This window comes from Pteropus alecto, unplaced genomic scaffold (genome assembly GCF_000325575.1).
Source record: "Pteropus alecto unplaced genomic scaffold, ASM32557v1 scaffold79, whole genome shotgun sequence".
In the NCBI taxonomy this organism is placed as follows: Eukaryota; Metazoa; Chordata; class Mammalia; order Chiroptera; family Pteropodidae; genus Pteropus; species Pteropus alecto.
In genome coordinates, this window is record NW_006494612.1 from 3,469,318 (window position 1) to 3,490,676 (window position 21,359).

Sequence of the window (21,359 nt, forward strand, 5' to 3'; positions counted from 1 at the left end):
TACCTTGCCTCCAATCAATCAGCTCCCAGCATTACCACGAACCCCTAACCCAATAATCTGTATAACCTATACACCATCGGGGGGGTGGGGGGGGAGGAGGTTTAAAGAGCACAAGCTCTTTGTCTCCGAATTAGCCAATTTGACATTAAACTATTTTTTTTCTTTCTCTTTCTATACTGCAAACTCCTGCTCGTGCATTTCTTTGGGCCTGTGTGCGCAAGCAGGTGAACTCAAGAAATAACAGTGGAGTTTCAGTCACACTTGCTCTAGGACTCAGAGATTCCTATGCTAAGCAAATGCACTAGAGAAACTTTCACACAGTGATACCCCCAGAAGTGCCCATTGCTGCGATGTTTGAAAGAACATAGTTGTTCTTAGGAAGGAAACTGAAAACAAACTAAACATAATTTATATATGAATTGCATAAAAGAGCCAAAATGTATGTATAAACATGAAATGAATCCCCAAAATAGAGTGAAAAAAGTATTACTACATTATTTCTATTAAATTTTTTAAATTAATAAATATCTCATATACATCTTAGATATATCTAAGATAACTAGAACTTGTTGCATGTTTGTTTTGCTTGTGTGCTGGCAAGAATAATATGAAAGAGTGAGAAAAATTCAGGAAACAGGAAAATCTAAAGAGTAAGCTCCTTGAGGTGAGAGGGGATGGGGTGCAGAGTGGAGGAATAGGGCTTTGTAATGGATGGCTTTAAAAAAAAAATCTTTGTTGATTAGCTAAACTTGAGATTTGGGATAAGTAAGATGAGGCAATAGAAGGGAACTCTCTTCTCCAGGTAGTTTCTCCACTTAAACAAACAAACGAGCAAACAGATAAGTAGTAAATAAATTGTAAAAATATATATAAGAAAATAAAATCCAACCAGTAACAAGGTTCAGAGTATTGAAAGTGAGGCTGCTCCTCCTACATTAAAATCAAACTCATCTACAGGCCCCAAACAAAAGTGCTGCCTGATTTACTCATCTCTTTATGTACGATCAAGTATTTGAGCTAAATTAAAAGCTGAAGCCCAAATTTGTATGCTCAGCTCCAAACTCAGTTCCATGTTCTGTGGTCCAAAACGGTACAGCCCTGTTGACTGAAATGGAAACTTAGTCCACTAGGTGGTCTAAACATGTGAAAACTATAATCCCCATAATACACTATAGCAGGCGCTCTGTCTAAGGAGGAAAAGGAATGGGTGGTTTCTGTGAAAAAAATCAAACATCATAAGTACATGTATACTGAGGAATAGATTGAAGAAATAAAGTGGAGTCACTATATCCAAGCTGCTAAATTACTAAAATCTAGTAGGTTGAAGTATGAGGAAATGATTCTATTCTTGTTTTAACTAACCTGGAAACTTAAACTTTTGAACTTTCCAGTCCTGAGTCAATGCCTGGATATACATCAAACTTCCAGATAACCCTCTGATTACCCTCTGAAGGACTAAGGAAAGAATGTTCATGTATCTAGACACCTGACATCCATTATCCAAACCACCTGATATTAATAACCACCAGACCACTGATCATCTAGAGCAGCAGTCCCCAACCCTGGGCCACAGACCAGTATCCCTAGCCAGCTAGAAATCTGGCTGCACAGCAGGAGGTGAGCAGCAGAGGAGGAAGTAAAGCTTAGTCTGTATTTGCAGTCACTTCCCAGCACTAGCATCACCACCTCAGCTCCACCTCAGATCATCAGGCATTAGATTCTCATAGGAGCACCAGTCCCTGGTGCCAAAAAGGTTGGGAACCACTGATCTAGAAGATTACCATCACAGACCAATCTAGCAGCTAAGAATGCAGAACTGATTCTTTTCAAGAATGTACTTTCTACTATAAGAACTCTCTACTTTTCTTTCTTCTTCAGAACACTCTGGGTATGGCCTAGCTGTATTTCCAGTTTGCAAATCCTAAGACCTTTGAATAAATTTTTATCATTTATTTTCAGGCAAAAGCTTCTGATTCACTTATTCCCATTGACAATACACACACACACACACACACACACACACACACACAGAACTTGTTAATCTCACAGCAGTCTTTTATACTAATTATCATTCTTAAGTTAAAAATTAACTTAAGGGCCAGCGACTAAGTTGATTCTATATGATCCAATATCACTGTATTCTTTTATCTCCTTCCATAATCATATGACAATTTCATCATTTTATAATAATACCGATTAACCGGTTAATGAAAGATTTCACAAGATAGCTGTAAACTTTTGCAAATGATTTAAACTAGTAAACGCAACTGTGTATCGCCTATATAGAATGACAACAGTATAAACTGAATTAATATAAAATTTGAAATTGTATTACTTCAGCACTTGAAAATATTTGTAATTGCTTTTTCTTATTGCACAAATGCAGTGAAGTAGCCATTCTATGAGGCAATGAGGAAGCAGTAAAATCAAAGTGTGTAGGACAGGACAGGAAAGGGAGGATGTTCTGAAAACAAGGGGGAAAATGACTGTTTCTAATTGAACAGAAGATGTATCCCCAGGAACATGTATCACCAAACATGAAACTTCGTGAAATAGGTTCTCCCTTGGAAGTTTTTCAATTTCCGGTTCATCTTTTTACATTTTTGTTTTATGCCATCTAATCACTACTGCCTGACCAGTATGCTAGACAATTATAACTGAGTTGCTATTTTTATCACTTTATTCTTGAAAAGATGTTCTGAAATTTCCCTTCTACTGTCATTAAATTCCAGCACGTGTGTACATTTTTCTAGAAACAACGTCTGTAACTCTCAAAGATGTTCAAAAGGGTTGGTGGCCCCAAAGAATCCAAGACCCACTGCAGTAACATGAACTCTCTTCAGCCACGTGGAACCAGGCTGCGTTGTCTTCCGCTCAGAGGCTGAGGTGTCCCATGCCCAGCCCTCCCCGCACAGTCCTCCGAGGCTCGGCTTCCAGCAGGGGTCGCTGCGTCGCTGCCGCCACGCGCGTGCGCCCGGCCCGGCCCTCTCTCGCCGCGCCGGCGCCGACGGAAAAGGCGGGACATGAGTAGGGCGGGGCCTGGAGGCCGGAGGTCAGCGCGGCTGCTGGGAGGGAGGGGGGAGGAGCGGCACTGACGTACAGGTAACTGTGCCCCTACCGGGCGTGCCGCGCCCCGGACTCGTGCCCCCTCTCTATTGCTTCACCGCGCGCACTTAAGCGATAGGGGTGTGGCAAGCGCCTCTGCCCCTCCTGAGCCTTTGCCAGGCCTCCGCGTGAGTTCTTCGCGCCCTGCCCGGGCAAGGCCAGTCTCCGGACGTCTCCAGTACCCGGGGACTGTCGGGGCCTGGAGAACGTGGCCGGCTGAGGCTGTCCGCCCCTGAGCCCGGCACCTGGGAGCTCGAGGACGCAGGTGTCCAGTTTCCCTTGACCTTGAGGACCGGGAAGGTGCGCACCCCGCAGGGGTGGGGAGGGAGCGAGGGGAACCCGACCCCGTCTCAGCACTCACTCCGCCCCTGAGGTCACCAGGAGAAGGGAGGATTTTTATAGTTGCAGTAGACCTGCAGTTGCTTAGATCAGATTCTCCTTATGGAGCAGTGAACAGGCTCAGGAACGTGGACTGATTTCCGCAGGTCACGGACAGCGTTGCCTTACAGCCTTCGGTTAGTTCACAGATTTTATATCTCTTCTGAAGATCTTACCCGAAACCGCCGTCAGGCTTCCTGCAGCAGTCATCCTACCGCTCACGTCCACATTGTCGCCAAGGAACTTCTAAAATGCACACCTAGAGGGTCGCTTTCCTACTTGAGATCTTTCTGTGACTCCCATGCCCTCTGGGTGAAGTCCAAACTTTAATATGCAAGGCCCTTGGAAATCAAGCTTCTTGCTCATCAGTCCAACCCTGTCTTTGTTTTTTCTGGGTCATTCTAATGCTCCAGTTCTGATCTTTAATTCTATGGTAATTAAGCACTTACCGTGTGCTGGGCACTATTCTGGGCACTTGGATTCAGCAGAGGAAAAAAATACAGGTGAAGGTCCCTACCCTAGCGGAGTTTATGTTCTAGTAGGGAAGACAGACCAAAAAAAAAAGAACCCATTAGTAAATTATATGATAGCAAATAATAAATGCTGTATAGGTCAGCGGTCCCCAGCCTTTGGCGCCAGGGACCGCTGCCCCTATGAGAAGCTAATGCCTGATAATTTACGATGGAGCTAAGGCAGCGATGCTGGTGATGCTAGCTCTGGGTACCGGCTGCAAATACAGTTGAAGCTTTCCTCACTCACCTGTCCGCTGCTCACCTCCTGCTGTGTGGCCCAGGTTCCTATCCTAACTGGCCACGGACCAGTCCCTGCCCTCAGCCCAGGAGTTGGGGACCCCTGCTGTAGGGGAAGAAAGTAAAGCAGAGTAAGGGGATATTGGGAGGACAAGATGCCTATTAAATAGAGTTGGAATGAGTAGATCTCTGAAGTGAAGATGAATTACCTGTGCAGATATTTGGGGTAAGAGCGTTCTAGGTGCAGCTGATACACAAGACTCTACCCAGAAATGTGCCTGCTGTGTATGAGGAAGGCCATCAAGGAAGGAGCTGAGTGAGCGCTCAGAGGGTTAGAGAGGCAGGAGATGAGGTCAGAGAGGAAGTAGAGGGGTCGGACCACAGAGAGCCTATAGGCCACGGTAGGGATTTCGCATTTCTCAGTGCTTTTGTAGGGTTTTGAGGAAAGGAGCAACATGGTATAAATTACTTTTTACAAGAATCACTCTGACCATTCTATGGAGAGCCCTCTAACAGAGCCTTCATAGTAACCCTGGTGGTAGACGATGGTGGCCTGAATCTAGTAACAGTGGAAGTGGTGGGATACTGGACATGCTTTGAAGATAAGCCAACATGATTTTCTGACATAATGCATATGGGTAATGAGGGAAAGGGCAGAGTCAAGAATGACTGGAAGCTTTTGTTCTCAACAACTAGAAGGGTAGAGTTACCATCAACTGAGGAGGAGAAGGCTGCAGATAAAACAGGTTTGGGACCGGGGATATACCAGAAGTTTGTTTTTGGACCAGTTTTTGAGGTTCCTGTTATGTACTCAAATGGAGATATCTAATAGGCAGTTGGATATTGCATCGGGTCCTCAAGGCCACTCTCAGGTTCATTGATTCACTAGGAAGACTCAACAGTACTCAGCTATGGGTTACGGCTATGATCTAATACAGCAAAAGGATACGAAGCACCATCAGCAGGGGAGTAGATGCATGGGACAAAGTCTGGAGGAAATCATGAGCAGTCTTCCAAACCAAGAGTCCTCTTCTGCCAGTGGAATTACACAGGACATGCTTAATTTCTCCAACAAATTGTGACGCATATGTGCAATGCCTATCAGGAAAGCTCATTAGAAACTCGGGGCCCAGGGTTTTTACTGGGATTTAGTCACATAGGCCTCCTCTACCGAATTTGTACCAAAATTCCATACTCTCAAAAGGAAAGCAGGTGTTCAGCATAAATGAAATTGTACAAACAGTTTAGGCACAGTGAGCCACTCTTATCAGTTTTAGGAATGGTGAGAACCATGAAATCCAAGTTTCCAGACACCAGCCAAGGGCCATCTTGCAAGTAGGCCTTTCTAAGAATAACAGTCTAGGGCCTGCTATATGAAGCCTTTTCTGCACAGATACATAAGTCTGAAATTTGGAAGAAAGGTCTGGAATGGAGATACAGATTAGGGAGTAGTTGGCATACAGATTGTATTTAAAGCCATAAAAATGTACATTGTTTTGATACGCTTTTGTCAAAACTGAAAGATTGAGCTGGATGAAACGAATGTAGAAGAGAAGAGGATCAGAGTCTGAGCTGGTGTCCTCTAACATTAAGATGTCAGGGAGAAGAGAAGGAAGCCGCAAAGGAGTCTTGAGAAGCAGCAGTGGATGCTATAGGTAAACCAAGAGTGAGGTGTTCTGGAAGCCAGGTGGAAAGAGGACAGTGATTAGCTGTTTCAAAAGCTGCTGAGAAGTCAAATAAGATGGAGACTAATGAGTGACCTTTTGGATTTAGAAACAGAGGCAGTGAGTGTATAGACAATTCTTAAGGAATTTTGTTGTAAAGAGGAGCAAGAAAGGTAGAGGCTGGGGTTAAGAGAAGGTTTTTTGGTTGGTTGGCTTTCGAATGAGAAGTAACAGCATGCTGATGGAAATGGTTCATTAGAAAGCAAAAAGTTAACTGTTGTAACTTGCTGTTACCCCAAAGCTCAGTTGCAGACCACCTTTGCCATCAGAACTCACCTCAAGCATCCCTGCTCTGGGCTCCAGGTTATGCAGGATCCAGCCTCCACTGGACCTCAACTTTCACTTACATTCTCTGACAGCCAGTTTACTTGCCCACATCCCACCTAAATGGCAATTCTTTGAGGACAAGGACTGTGTTTTATACCTAGACCTAGCTGGCCACTTGGGATATGCAGGCAAATGAGTGAAAGTGAAGGTGGATGTAGTAATAGGTAGGATGCTCATTCATTGAAAATGAATCTGCAAGTATTCACTGGTTTTTGTATGTGCTGAGCAGATTGGGGATGGGAGTAAGGATCAGGCAGAATTCCTGCCTTGTCACTAGCCATAGAGTTTGAAAGGTAAGAATAGTACAGAAGATACACAGCACTGGTACAACATGAGTTTGGAAAGGGGCATGGTGAATGTAGGCAAGGAAGGGTGGAGGAGCGTGGTGGCTCTTGTGTGGGCCTGGAAGAGGGGAGGCCATGCTCAAAGGACAGAAACTTTTTTTTTTCAGTAGTAGAATCTTTTTTTCAAATGAAATACAAGGAACCCCAGTATTCACCAACACTGCTACTCTGGTTGAAGAGGGGTTGGGGCCTGGTTAGCCCTCTCGTCTGGCACTCCCACTCCTCTGCCCAGTTTCAAAGCTCTGAGGCAGGACCTAGGTTCTCAGACCCCACCCCTGTGGCCCTCGCTGTCCACTGCTAACATCTACAAATGGTCATCTCCAGCAAAAATTAGTGTGTTTTCTCAATTTTATCTTCATAAGTTTTATCTAAACTTCCAGCATTTACTAATGTTTGCTTGCTGGAGAGTGAAGCAGATCAGAAAGAGAGGGAGTAGCTAATATATACAGAGGTAATGCTTGGCTTGACCTTTTGGTTATGTTTATTATAATTACATGTAAATGCAATTTTAAACAGTTATTTCGTGCTAGTAAATGTTTCCTAGTGTAGGTAAATATAACTATTTGTGATGTATGCAGAGAGTAGTGTCATATCCAGGCATTTCTCACAGGAGACAATAGGATGGTAAAAAGGCAGGACTTTGGGGTAGAGGGTGTTGGGATATGTGGGAGTCCAATCACTGACATTGAAACAGGACTTCTCTCCACCAGATATCTCTTAGGAGTTCTTCTAAATAGGAGTGACACTTCCTCCACTCCTCTACTCCTGAAACTCTCCACTCTGGTATTTCAATTGATGTGGCAGAAAGAGCAATAGACTTGGAGTCAGAAGAATGGTGGGCAGTTTAGCATGATGTTAAGGAGCCTTGACTTAGGAACCAGCGAGCCTAGGTTTCAATCCACTTAGTATCTATGTGACCCTGTAACTGAGATGGTCTTGTCAAAAGGAATAAATGAGTTAATATGTAGACCAGTGTCTACATACCAGACCCATAGTAATCAATGAGTGTTAAGAAGACTTGGCATTGGAATCCTGGCTGGATCACTTACTAGCCGTATGACTTAGCAACTTGTTAGAGTCTCATTTGTACTTATCTGTAAAAGGAGGGACCTGCACAGAGTTATCCTTTAGAGGCTGTCCTTATCATCTCTGCAGACACACACAGCTCCAGGAGTATTGTTAATTAGGGTGGAACATGCAGCCAGGTCCTGAGCTCCAAGGCATACATATGGTCTTTGGCATTATACCAGATAGCAAAAAATAATTCACTGAAGTCAGACCAGTGTTTTTAAACTTTTTTTATTGTGATCCACAGTAAATACATTTTACATGATGACCCGCTGTGTGTGTCTACATTCATATGTATGTATGTAATTGTAACAAAAGTTCCATGAAGCAGTATTTACTCTTACTACATGTGTTGTACTATAATATTTTTTATACTCTTCAGTTCTAGTTCTTAAAAAGTAAAAATTTTAATAATGGCTCATGACCCGTAGTTTGAAAAACACTGACCTAAAAATAGGTAAATCATCATTATTGCTGGTCTTGATCTTCTTCATTACATGAGCATCTTACATAAACTGTTCTGATCTAGGCCCAATAGCAGATGGTGATTTCAGCCATGGCTCTCTTGGCCCGTAACTCTGACGTTACCTGGATAAATTCTAGTGCATCTAGAACTTTGGCCTACCACAGAATTCTTGAAGCTGATGATAGAGAGCTGTGGCCACCTATGGTTAACTTTCTTGTGTGTTATGGGTAGGTGGGAAGGTATGAGAGGCTCTGCTTTTGAGTGAATTATTTTTCTTAAAATTTTACACTGAAGAATAGATGCCAAAAATGTTAACAGTGGTTATCAGAGTGGATTATGAGTGATTTAAATTTTCTTCATATTTTTAAAAATTTCCTACCATGAAAATATATTTATGTATAATCATTGAAATCTCCTTTCTCTTAAAAAATTATATTACTACTAAAAAAATCCTTGGTAAAATAAAAGATAAAAAGTACCTTTACTTGGCAAAATAAAAAGTAGTCCACCATTAGGTAACTTTAAAAAAAGTTTCTTTTGATTATAGTGATCCATGGGAACTACTGAAACTGTTTTCTCCTTTATCCCTGCTTATATAAAATTTAAAGTTCTTTCTATGAATGATGATGATTCTGTATTATATTAGACTATACAAATAATATTTCTCTTTAAGGTACTTGAAGTAGTTTCTATTCACCATTTTAGAGTACTCTATGGATTTCATAGCATTTAAAAATTATTTCAAATTACAGTTATGTTGAAAACAGTCCTTAAATTGAGCCTGCTTTATTTCTCATTTAAGACTCACAGTGGGGTCCTAAGAGCAATGAGATACAGAATTAAGCCTGTGTAGACTGCCTTATTCATGCCAACAAAAATATGGTCCAAAATGTTAACAAATACAACTTGGAAGTAGTTAGCTATGTGCTATCGAGAGGGCTTACAGGTATTTGCTGTTAGCTTTATGATGAATGGAAAATAAGTAGGAAAAATCATGCAAATAGTTATCAAATCAGCCTGAAAATATAGCCTTGGCACAAAGGAAAGCCTTTTCACATTACTAAATCATGGTCTTAAAATCAACTTGATGTACTTGGGAAGGTCTGCCATCATCATAAGATGGGTTCTGCTGCCTTTGAGGTAATGTAGGAATTCATTGCTCTTTGGCATGTCAGCACCTCAGTACAATTACCCAGTTTGTGGGTCTCCAGGCCCTTTCCTTTTCTGCTAGCTAGCCAGTACCTCTGTTAAACAGTGGGAAGAAGATGTAAAAGGGGGTAAAATGCATATCTGTCCAATTTGTTCATTTCTAGCTCTGATTTGCTGGGGTTGGAGGCTGAAATAAAGTTTAGAGATTGACTCTGGGTTTTGAGGTCTTCCTTCATTGGCAAAATCAATATTGTAGAGAGATAACATGTCAGTAAATAGTCTTTCTCTCCATGAGATTTTTTTTTTAAAAAAAACAAATCCTTGCAAAGTATTTTTAGTATATTTCAGTGGCAGTCAGTATCCAAGCTAATTTGGGGGTTAGAAAGAGGAGAACCAGTGTTTTCACACATATTAGTATCTAGTTCCACCCTTATGACCACCCTATGAGGTAAGCACGTTAATTACAGCCTGAAGTTCACTATGGTACAGTGCATGGCCCTTGGTACATGCAGAATGCAGACCAATATGGCCTTTTGTAGGGGAGCTTAAGTACAGTAGTAGGTATAAAGTATTCATGGTGTGTATGGTTTATGTTGTAAGAATGCCAGGACACTGCACTTGTGAAATAAAACAATTATTGTGTTTCAGGTTATATGCACCATGGCTATGACTAGTGTCAGATTGCTCTCCAGTGTTTTACGAAAGCCGGATACCTGGATTGGACTCTGGGGAGTGCTACGAGGGACACCTTCACGCAAACTCTGTGCTTCCTGGAATCGATACTTACATTTTTCTAGTACCAAGTTAAATGCATCAAATTATAAAACTCTATTCCATAACATTTTCTCACTGAGACTCCCAGGGCTTTTAATATCTCCAGAATATATTTTTCCCTTTTCTGTAAGACTCAAAAGTAATATTAGCTCTAAAAAATCCACTAAAAAGACTCCGCAGAAAGTCAAAGATGAAGAGGACTCTGATGAAGAGAGTGATCACAATGAGATGAGTGAGCAGGAAGAGGAGCTCGAGGATGACCCTAATGTAGTCAAAGACTATAAAGACCTGGAAAAAGTAGTGCAGTCTTTTCGGTATGATGTTATCCTGAAGACTGGCCTAGATGTTGGAAGAAAGTAAGTACAGTGTGCATTTTATTACAAAATCACATGTCTTCTTATTCATCATTTAATTTAGTATTGTCAGTCACTCGGCCCATATTATGGTGAAGAGTAACCATAATATCTATATCCATAGATATCCATAACCATAGATATGAAAGGGTCTTATACAAAACCTGTTTCAATTATTTCATTCTGTAGACAAGAAAACTGATTCCCAGAGAAGTCAAGTGACTGCCTGCATGCAGTCTGCACACAATGATTGCTAAAGGAATGAATGAACGATGAGGGTAACTAGTCTTATATAATTAGTCTAGCAGAGAGAGAATGAGAATATTAAAGAAATCTTGAACCTTATGGGCCATATTTTCTTGATTCTAAAACTCAAAAGTAAGACTGTAAGGTAAACTATTGATCTAATAATAGCTTTGAGGGAAAAAGGAATCACCATGTTAGATGTGTGTGGCAAACATAAAACACACCGGGTTTCACAAATGCCACAGTGTGAAAAGATACCTCTTAGAATCAATGGAAGCAATATAACAGGATGGCTGAGAATGTAGGCTCTGCAGCCACACTACTGGGGTTTCAGTCTTGGTTCTGTGTATGACCTTGGGCAAGTTACTTAAATTCTCTGGGCTTCAGTTTCCTTATCTGTTAAATGGGGATAATAGAACCTACTCTAGAAGGTAGTTGATAAGATTAAATGAGTATTTCTCCATGTATCTAAAGCATTTATAGCGGTGCCTAGCACATAGTAGGTACTCATCATATGTTATGATAAAAATACTATGCGTGTTCATATATGAGATATTAAGTGTAACTTTCAAGATTTCTTTAATATTCTCATTCTCTCTCTGCTAGACTAATTATCTGAAAGGGTCTTATACAAAACCTGTTTCAATTATTTCATTCTGTAGACAAGAAAACTGATTCCCAAAGAAGTCAAGTGACTGCCTGCATGCAGTCTGCACACAATTAGTGACCCTCATTGTTCATTCATTCCTTTAGCAATCATTGTGTGCATACTGCATGCAAGGTAAGAATTATGGTATGAATGATAAATTCAGAAAGATTTTCTTGTGTAACTTGTACTTTATGACCTAATTTAATGACATAGTTTAATTTTTTAATCTTTGAAGCTTAAAGACTCATAAAGGTGACTCTGAGCCCACAGGCACCCTGATTAGATTTGTTAAATGTCTTCTAAAATCTAGCAAACTCGTAAAGGGGCCCCTTCCTCTCCCATAGTAGTAGCTGCTGCTGCTGTTACTAAGCAGACCCCAGATGTCAGTCACCTGGAGTCAGAGCCTCAAGAGGAAAGGGCACTGATTTTTGTCCACATCTTCCCCTGGTCTAGTTGCCCCAGTGATTAAATTCAGAGAGATCAGCAGCCTCTGGATTGGAGTTTCTCCAACCTCGGTGCAGACTAGTAGAGGATTTCTTAATGGCCTAACCATATGTGTGGTGCCTGGCTTTTCTCTCAGAGCAGGTGTATGAGGGGAAAGGAGTGCCCACCCCCCAGTCTGTCGTGAATCACAGGAGCTACCACCTAGCAGACAGTTGCTGCACAAGGAGACAAGTGAAGGTCCCTGGGCCCTGTCCTGAATGGGCAGATGCACATCCTGAGCCTTCTGGAAAAGCCCTATCAGAGGACTGATTACCTGCCAGATAGTACCAGCAAATATTTGCAGCAGGTCAGCATCTATTCAGGTCTCCTTCTTTTAGATATATATGGAAGCAATTGACTATCACTTTCCTAGCACCCAGAATGGAGTTTTTATGTGGAGGTTGGTCACTGTCAGAGTAAGTTCTAATTGCAGATGTTTTTCTCACACTTGTATAATTGTTTTGAATATATTTCTTATTTTAAAGCACTTTGACTTTTTTTTCTTTAAAGCAAAGTGGAAGATGCGTTCTATAAAGGTGAACTCAGGCTGAATGGGGAAAAATTATGGAAGAAAAGCAGAACGGTGAGATATTAAGATATCCAGATATTTTCCCCCCAATTTCTCCTTGGGCTTCTTACTTGGGTTGTCCTTTTGTCTTTCTTACCCTCTCTGAGGTCTCCCTAGGGCCTGGTCACGCTAGTGAGAATTACCAGCCAGCTTCAGTCACACAAACCACTTGCTCTTTTGCCGCCATTATGACTTTGAAATGAAGCTTCCCCTTTTTAAAAAAATTTTAAGACAAGCTACTATCGGAACTGGAAATTAAATCTACTAATTAAACTTCCAAGTTATTAATGTTAGCCCCCATGAAGTAATAAAAATTAGGCTAAAAAATAAACATTTTATCCATGTAGAGATTTCTTTGGCCTACTGTTGCCTGAGCAAATGTGTGATTTTGTCAGTTCAGCAGTACACCCCTCCCCCCCGACACCTGCTGGATACACTGTTCTGTGCGCATGACAGCTATCAAAAAAGAGGTTCCATGTTTTCTGACAGTGCCATATCAATATGACTGTTAAGAAAAGAAGTCACTTTTAAGCATTATAAGAAAATGTATTTCCAGTATCCAGTGTTGTTACAGTGAATCATATATCTAAAAAGTATGTTAAATATATGTTTTTGTAAAAATAAATTACATAAATACATCTAGAATTAAAATATTAATATTTCTAGTATTTATTTTTGAGTAGGACATTATGGATATTTTCTTCATGCTTTTTATTTTCTGAATTTTTCATGAGTCTGTATCACTTTCATAATTGGAAAAAACAGTAATGATAGTAAAAGTTAATAAAACATAAAAGTGTTAGGACAGACACCCTTTGAAAAGTGTGGAAGACATAGACCTATGAGGCATTGACAGACATAATCTCTTAGTGTCCAGAAAGCAAATGTTGCAGGGAAGTTAGACACAATTTTGGAGGTTTTTATTTTAGCTTCTCTCATTTCAAAACACCCCTGGGATTGGAGGACCTGAGCTGTATCCTGTTGCTCTGGGACACGGGAGGGTGTGAGCCGTTGGCCATGGACCTGGGTGAGCACTGAGGTTTTCTTCAGAGTCTTTTCTCCTGGGATCAGACAAGTTCTTGCGGCTAAGGGGACAGGAGAGAGAACTCCCCAGTGCTTGTTTCAGCTGCCAAATCACAAGGCCCACGATCCCTCTAATGGCACCTGACCCAGCAGGTTCAGACATCGGGTATCAGTCATTGTTCTGTGAGCTGCAGGAAATCGGGCACTCCAGGGACTTCTCGTCCCTTGATTGCTTTTTCATGGCTGTAGCCCAGCCCCCTTCTCTCCAGCTGCAGTGTTCAAAGGCAAGACCTGTTCTTGGTGCAAGATACCTCTGTGCCAGGGCCTCATTTACAAATACCACAAGTCTATTTTTCTCCCTCTGCTTTGAGATATTGTTAACTACAGCCTAATTGCTGCTGCTTCATTCTGCCTCGAGTGTTCTCTTGTTTCGGCTGCCTACCAGATTTCTCCTGAGGGTCAGCAAAGGAAAGGGCCAGTATTAACACTCAGCTGCCTTGTTACTAAGAGGCCTGGTAACCATAGTAACTGCAACTAAGGGGAGATTTGAAATGTAGATATTTGGAACAGCCCCTAATCCCAGCCAGTTTTGCTTTGTGTCTGCTGTGCTGTCTCCTGCATTAGGAAGGACAGCATCTTGCAGGAATAAAGAACCCCTCCCCTTCCATGGTCTGCTCTGTGGGGCCTGTGCCTGGCTGCTGGCCCTGAAGAGTCGTGCTTGTCTGATGCTGCAGCTCTAACACTGGCCCCCTACAGCTGAGCAAAGCTTTTCTGTGAGCTGCAAACCAGGTGGAGCCCAGAGTGTTGAAGGTGCTGGGTAACTGTGCACTGAACAGAGAGTGTGTGGAGCCCAGGTATGGAAATTGAATCCTACCTAAAGTCACCTCTCCCTGGGATTGGCTGGGTGGAGGAGAAACATTCCTTTCCTGTTCTCTGCCCTAGAAGCTGCTGAAGGGATCTGCTCTTCAGGTCCAGGTTAGCCTGCTCCTCTGTTAAGGAGCTGACATCACACATCTGTGAAAGGGAACACAAGAAGGATTACCTTTTCTCTCTGTCTTTTTTTTATAAATTTTATATCATGTTCATATATTACTTATTAAAAATGAATTTTAATGAAACAAAGTTATACCAAAAAAGGTAAAGCAGGGTTCCTAAACCTTATATTTTTGGACATTGATTTTAAATGTCCACACAGTTGAACCCATGTGGTCTTTTTTTTTTTTTCATTAAACCCAGCAGAACTTTAGGAGGACGAACCCCCCTAGATGATGCCCAAGTCAGTCCATCCTTCAGACTCAGGGGGAGAAGCAGTCTTTGTGCCTAGCTATAGTGTGGTATACAGTATTATATTAGTTTCAGGTATGTAATGATTCAACATTTTTATACCTTACAATGTGATCACCCAACTAATTCTAGTAATCAACTGTCACCATGGAAACTTATCACAATATTATTGACTACACCTTTTCACCCATCCCCCGAATCACCTCCCCTCGGGCAATGATCCCTTTGGTCTCTGTTTCCTGTCTCTGTTCTTGACGATGTGGCATCATTGGGGCTAGCCAGGGCTAGAAAAGCAGTTTTTTACTTCCATTTCTCTAAGAGATACAGATGACCACTGTTCCACAGTGACTAATTTCCAACCCACTGCCTAGTGCCCAATTATGTAGCTCATCTAGATGAAATCAGTGAAAAGTCTTACACTGGAAATTGTCTTCTCAGCACATGTAGTAATTACTGTGCCCCACTTTATCTTTTGCCGTGTTACCAAAATAAATGCCTCCATTCAGGTGTTTACTTAAATCATCCAATAGAGGTGAATATTTGAGCCACATCAGACAGAGATAGTTCACAAGCTGCCAGTTGTCTAGGTCTGAAGGAAGGACCCTGGCTGGTATTGAGCGCAGTGGGCTTTGAGGCACCTCTGAGTGAGGCCCTAGGGATAAGTGACTGTTACAAAGGAGTCAGGACCTTTTCTCACCTGCCCTTGGGTGATGATCACCTGGTGAAAACTCGAATCAGGCATGTTTGCATTGGCATGCATTTCCCAAGATGTAATAAAGGCTCAGTTTTCTTTTAATTTTCAGGTGAAAGAGGGAGATACCTTGGATCTTTTAATTGGAGAAGATAAAGAAGCAGAAACAGAGACGGTGATGCGGATTCTCCTGAAAAAAGTCTTTGAAGAGAAGACTGAAAGTGAAAAATACAGAGTGGTGTTACGGAGGTGGAAAAAGTTAAAATTGCCTAAAAAGAGTATGCTTAAATAAATGGACTGCTTTTTAGTGATAAAGCTACTTTCTAGTGGTAGGGGAAGGAGCTAGCTTAAAAAGCAGACATTTTCGTTAAAATAAAGTTCTCTTACCATTTGTGGAATCTGAGCCATTTTGTGGAAATCAAGATCCATATCTTGGAGATAGTACCATTGGCCGGAATTTCTCTCCTGGCCTTGATTTGTGCTTATTTTGACCTCATGAGCATGAGTGAGATGTGTGCTGAATGAACTAAGCCTAGAGAAGGTGTTAGTGACTGGCCTGCTGTTTCCACGTTAACTGCCTCAGGAGGTAGTGTAAAATAAACTGGCCTTATTAGTGTTTATATTTCACTTTTATACCTGTTGGCCAGCTGCCCTTGGTTCAGGCTTTTTAAGGCAAAGCTAAGCAAAGTCAAAGTCACACTTTATTGCCTTAGGGAAGAAGCATTAGGAGATCCCTTTCCCCACTGGCCTTTCTGAATTATCAGCATGTTGGCCTCAGTTCTTCAGTTTGTCTTCACAAGTGTGGATAAGTAAACTTCCAACTAATTCCAAATGGGCTAGTTAGGGCTCATTTAAAATCGATTGTTTAGGGTAGGGGTTGATAAACTAAGGCAGCCAGAGGTCTTTTGCATGACACTCAAGAATGGATTTTACATTTTTAAAGCGTTGTTTAAAAAAAGAAAGGAATATATGACAGACTCTGTGGCCCACAGAGCCTGAAATATTTACGATCTGGCCCTTTACAGAAAAAATGTGACTCATTTTAATTTTCGGGTGAAAGAAAATACACAGATTTTATCAATGAAGCAAATAAAGAATCAGAGACCAATTCTAATTCTCAAGGAAATTATAAAAGGGACAAAGCCTTAAAAAAAAAAAAAAGTAGTATTAGAAGGGACACACACAAATATACATCATCCAAGAAAAGGGCATCTGTATACATAAATTGGTTTGTACATTCCTAAGAGTTATTTCCTAGCATTGGAAGGATCAGCTCAAATAGACTTATTAGACTGTGTCATGCCAAAAAGACTGGCTGTTTCTGGCTCCTTTTCTTTGCCTTCTAGGAATTCGTGAAAATTCAAGTTAACTGACAGTGAAGGGGTACTTCTGTAGCCCGAAGCAATGGGATGTTTGGGCCCACTTACCAGCTCAGATTTCAGAAGACTAAGGAAAATCAATTTTTATTTAAAAGCTTAAATAAGCTCTCAGGAAGAAATGATATGTACTATGCACTATAACAGGAAAGGTTTCTATTTTATCACTTATTAATTGGGCTTTACTGAGTCAACAGTAAAAATAATTACATTTAATTACAATATAAATTAGTTATGAATTGTAATTTAGGAGATTATATGAATTTTCATACTTATTTCCTTCACCTCTGTCCCTTTCTTCCTCTCCCTCTTTCTCTTTTCTTTCCTCTTGTCTTCTCTCTCTCTCTTTCTTCTCTTCGGAAAATAATAGGAAGCCTGAGGAGTCTTGGATGGTAAGGGGCAGCATGATCTAGTAATGTCAGAAGTCCTGGTTTTTAGGCTCAGTCTTGCCCTAATGATTTGGATTACCTTGATCATAATTTGACCTTAACCTCTCTGAGCTTCAGCTTCCTTATGGAGACCAGGATACTAATTGCTTTACCTTGTCCTGTCTTTGGAAGTTAAAATGTGTTGTATGAGGCAAGATGAACTGATGGTAGCTAGAGAGCAGGAAGAGCTATTTGAAAGGCTTTTTGAAACAGTATTGGTAATTAGTACCTAACTTAGCTGCTTGGCAGAGTTTGACCCATTAGAGACTTCTCTGTTTTTTTTTTTTTTTTAAAAATCAAACAAAACATCTGATGATGGAGAATCGTTTTGGTCCGAGCACATGGCAAAAACTGATCTTTCTCTAGTTTATCTACAGTGCAAGGGACTTGGAACATATTTATGAAACAGTAACAGAACAGTAGCAGAAACTAAAGCAATTCATAAAGATTTATAGCCCACTCATTACTCAACTGAAATGACAGCTGCTTTGTAATGCCATCCTGGCAAGACTTCCTCATTGAAAATATGACCAACATGATGAAAAGATAAAGGTTTGGATGTTTCTAATGCAGTGGTTCTCAACCAGGGGTAATTTTGCCGCCCAGGGACATTTGGCAATGTCTGGAGATATTTTTAGTCCTTACAAGTAAGGGAGTCGTATGGGCATTGAGTGGGTAGAGACCCAGTAACACTGCTAAACATCCTACAGTGCACAGATAGCACCCACAACAAAGAATTATCTGACCCAAATGTTAGGTTGAGACAGCCTACTATCATGGGATGACAAGGAATAATTTTTTTAATACTGCATGCACACAGGTTTTTCTATTAGGAAATGCCCTAGCACCGGTACCCACCCTCCAAGTTCTTCCAAGTTATTTTTTTCCCTCTCTTGTTCTCATGTATTTCTACAGATCCTCCTCCCTTATTTTAACCGACTATTCTAATGTGTTTAATGTGTATCTTTTTGTTTGTAGACATTCTTTTTGTATGCATTTTTGTAAACCGTTTTGCTGTTCTGTGCACATATATTTAAATTTCATAAATGGCATTACTATATATTTCATTTTGTATCTTTTTGCATTTAGATGGTTTTTAAGACCCATCCATGGCACTATCGGTACATCTAATCCATGGCTTCTCTGCTGCATAATAAATCTCAATGTGCATCTGCCACATTTTGCCTATCCACTCTCCCAGTGACATTTTCCCAGACTCCACCAGCTCCCCTCACCACAGATAACATAGTGCTTGCTTACTCTCTGCAATGGCTGCACCAGGCTGCCCTCCCACTAACATACAAAGCTGCCGTAGACCCATAGCCTCACCTAGCCCTGGGCACAATCCAGCTTTCTGACTTTTGCCAGTCTAACATAGGTGTAAAGAGGTGTAGTTTCTTGTAACATACACACTTTATAAGTTCTCCTTTCCTACACATGCAAGCTCCCACTTCTGCCTTTTGGTAGCTGCTATTACCCAATATATTGCTTGGAATTTCTCTGAAGGCTCTGAAATCAGATACAGCCTTCTGAGACTGCCACTCTCCCGTTCCTCTCAAAGATGAGCTTGCTGGGCTTTGTAAAAGTTTTTTTGGTCGTCATTATTGGTTAACAGACCAGGTATATTAAAAACAGGATAGTGACAGTTTAAATTTTGCAAAGTCCTGCAGACATGGATCACTCGTAGTGTACTTCAATTCCTTGGTAGAGGTGTCAGCTGCACCCAGTGGGCTTTCCATCCCGGGACTTTAAAAGTTGGAGGGACCTCCCCCAAGGCAGACAAGTGAAGCCCCAACGACTGCAGTCAGGGTGGAAGAGCAAGTGTCTAAAATAGGCAATTTCTGTTTAGAGGTCTGGACTGGTGATACCCATTTCTAGAGCCCCACTCAGAGGGGTTAGATACTATTAGATACTTCCCCACAAAATGTGTGGAGAATTTTCTTTAGGATTGTAGGGTATATCCCTTAACCCTTGATTCTGAGACAGAAAAAAAAAAAAAAAAATGAGGCTAAATTGAAAGCCAACTCTGGATCTAAGCAACAGTATTAGTAACCTGAAGAGAAGGCACCCATCACTATGGGCCAAACATGCTGAAGTATATGCCTCCTCATAGCTGGCATCTGCCTATGCTGAGATTTAATCCCTTGTGTCAGAAATAGCAGAAACAACCCCAGAAAGACCAGAGCTATTGAGTTCTGCAGCCAGCATTCAGAGCATACTTAGCAACTGTGTCAGTCTGTGAGAAACAGGGGAGTCAGGAAATATGCAGTCCTGCAGCTGTGCCTCAGGCGAGAGCCCAGCCCTGCTACCTCTGGGGTGGCTTTGGCTGTCTGCACTATGGGGAGGAGCCAAGGTTCTCAGTCTGCTTATACCTACATGCATCTGGAAAATCAGTTTCAGGTAAGAGAGGTCAGGTTTTGTGCTGTTTACCAAATCAGAACCTTCTCTCCAAGCTCAGACTAACTGCCAACAAATAAGATTGAGACTTGTTAGAATCAACAGTGCCCAAGAGATAGCAAGTGTTACAAATGTTTCTGCTGAATTTCCTAGAGGCAGAGATGATTCCTATTGCATTCTTTGTTATATTTCCTATGGCACTGAAACGTTTCCTGAGTCAAACATTCTCACTTGGATGGACCCAGAAGCTCAGAGACCGTGGACAGTCAGCAAAACCCTAAGTTAAAGGGCAGGGGACCACTAGGTAGAGGAATTTAATACGCACAACTGCATAAGTAGCAGCATGGAAATCAATGGCACAAACTTTGGAGTCAGGTTGGCCATTACTAGAGGTGGTATGACCTTGACAAGTTATGTAACTTCTGGAAGCATCCTCTTCTGTAAAATGGGAGATAAAAATATCTACTCCACAGGGTTTCTGTGAGGGTTAAATAACACTTGTCAGGTCCCTAGCACATTCCCGACTCATTACAGGTGCTCAGAAAATGGAAGCTCTTATGAAAAACAGAACTCTCTGTAATTTAGGGACCCACCATGATTTCTGAATACACAGCTGTCACTGCAGGAGCTTCTGGAAGGAGAGGCTGTGGCATTACATGTTTTAAACCGCTGTCAGGGATATAGTTCACCATCTGGATTACAAACTCTATTTAGAAGAACAAGGGAATTCTTACTCCTTATAATAAAATCAACAGACATGCTTAGCCATACAGAAATGTTCTGGCAAAAGCCATCACATTTGGCCAGTGCCCCTAATCCCTGATGCTGAAGCATATGTAAATCTGCCTCTTCCTACTGACCTAAAAGCTAAGATTTAGTTCACCACTGGTAAGAAGTAGTTTTATTTGAACATAACAGGAAACCACTTATTTCAGCTCAGATGTTTCTAATAATCAGGAAAGCATTAAGCCTTCAGTTTCTGTATATACAGATATTCGCAGTGTATTTCGTGAAGTTACTGTACTTCACAAGTTAGTGCTTCTCAGAGTGCAGCCCCCAACATCAGCATCACTAGGAATGCAAATTTTGAAGCCTCACCCCAGACCTACTGAATCGGAACCTCTGGGGGATGGGGACTAGCAATCTGGTTTAACTTGCCCTCTGGTAGATGCTGATGGAGTCCCACCCAGGTCCCTGTTACCAGTGCACCTATCTCCCGGCTGTTGAGGGCCAGCTACTCACACAGAGGCCCTTCTGGAGCACTTACCCTGGCCAAAGGGAGCTGTCCTGCCAGGCGAGTTATCCCCTTCCCCTGGGCAAGACCTTAGACCATGATCAACCTACCCCTTTGCCTCAACTGGGACTCATTTCGCCAAACAATTCATATTCTAGTTCTCAGCGGATGGGAATGAAGCCAGAATGCAGTGCAGACCACATTCTTGCTTTTGGCCCTCCCTGGCCCCATCCTGCTTTCCTCACGCTCCTCCTGACAACATGCCCTCAATCAATTGCACAAGAACCCCCGTTTCAGGCTCTGCTCCTCGGGAATGCGATCCAGGGCAGTTACTTGCACAATCTAAAAAATTTTACTATTACCAGAACATGTCTGTCCACTATTGCCACAATTTTTTTCACCCAGGGCAATTTTAAAACCAGTATACCCATATCTAAGATCAGACAAACGGGCTGAGGATGTGGGTGAAAGGACATCACATTGGGATCTAAATCTTTGTATATTGTGGTTCAGGGGCTGTTTAGCTCCTGAGACAGTGTGGTA

General features: G+C 41.6%; 1 protein-coding gene across 2 annotated transcripts; it reads left to right on the forward strand.

Annotated features, from left to right (window-relative positions):
* Positions 1-3,041: 3,041 nt before the first annotated feature.
* On the forward strand, positions 3,042-16,014 carry CUNH6orf203 (chromosome unknown C6orf203 homolog). Of its 2 annotated transcripts, none has more exons than XM_006926046.3 (4): positions 3,042-3,405; positions 9,959-10,440; positions 12,326-12,398; positions 15,494-16,014. In XM_006926046.3, exons 2-4 carry the CDS (start codon positions 9,971-9,973, stop codon positions 15,671-15,673), a joined length of 723 nt encoding a protein of 240 aa, XP_006926108.1. In that variant the 5' UTR covers positions 3,042-3,405; positions 9,959-9,970; the 3' UTR covers positions 15,674-16,014. The 2 variants fall into 2 exon arrangements, with proteins under 2 accessions (XP_006926108.1, XP_015455526.1); XM_015600040.2 differs by having other exon boundaries at positions 3,052-3,102.
* The last annotated feature ends 5,345 nt before the right edge of the window (positions 16,015-21,359 follow it).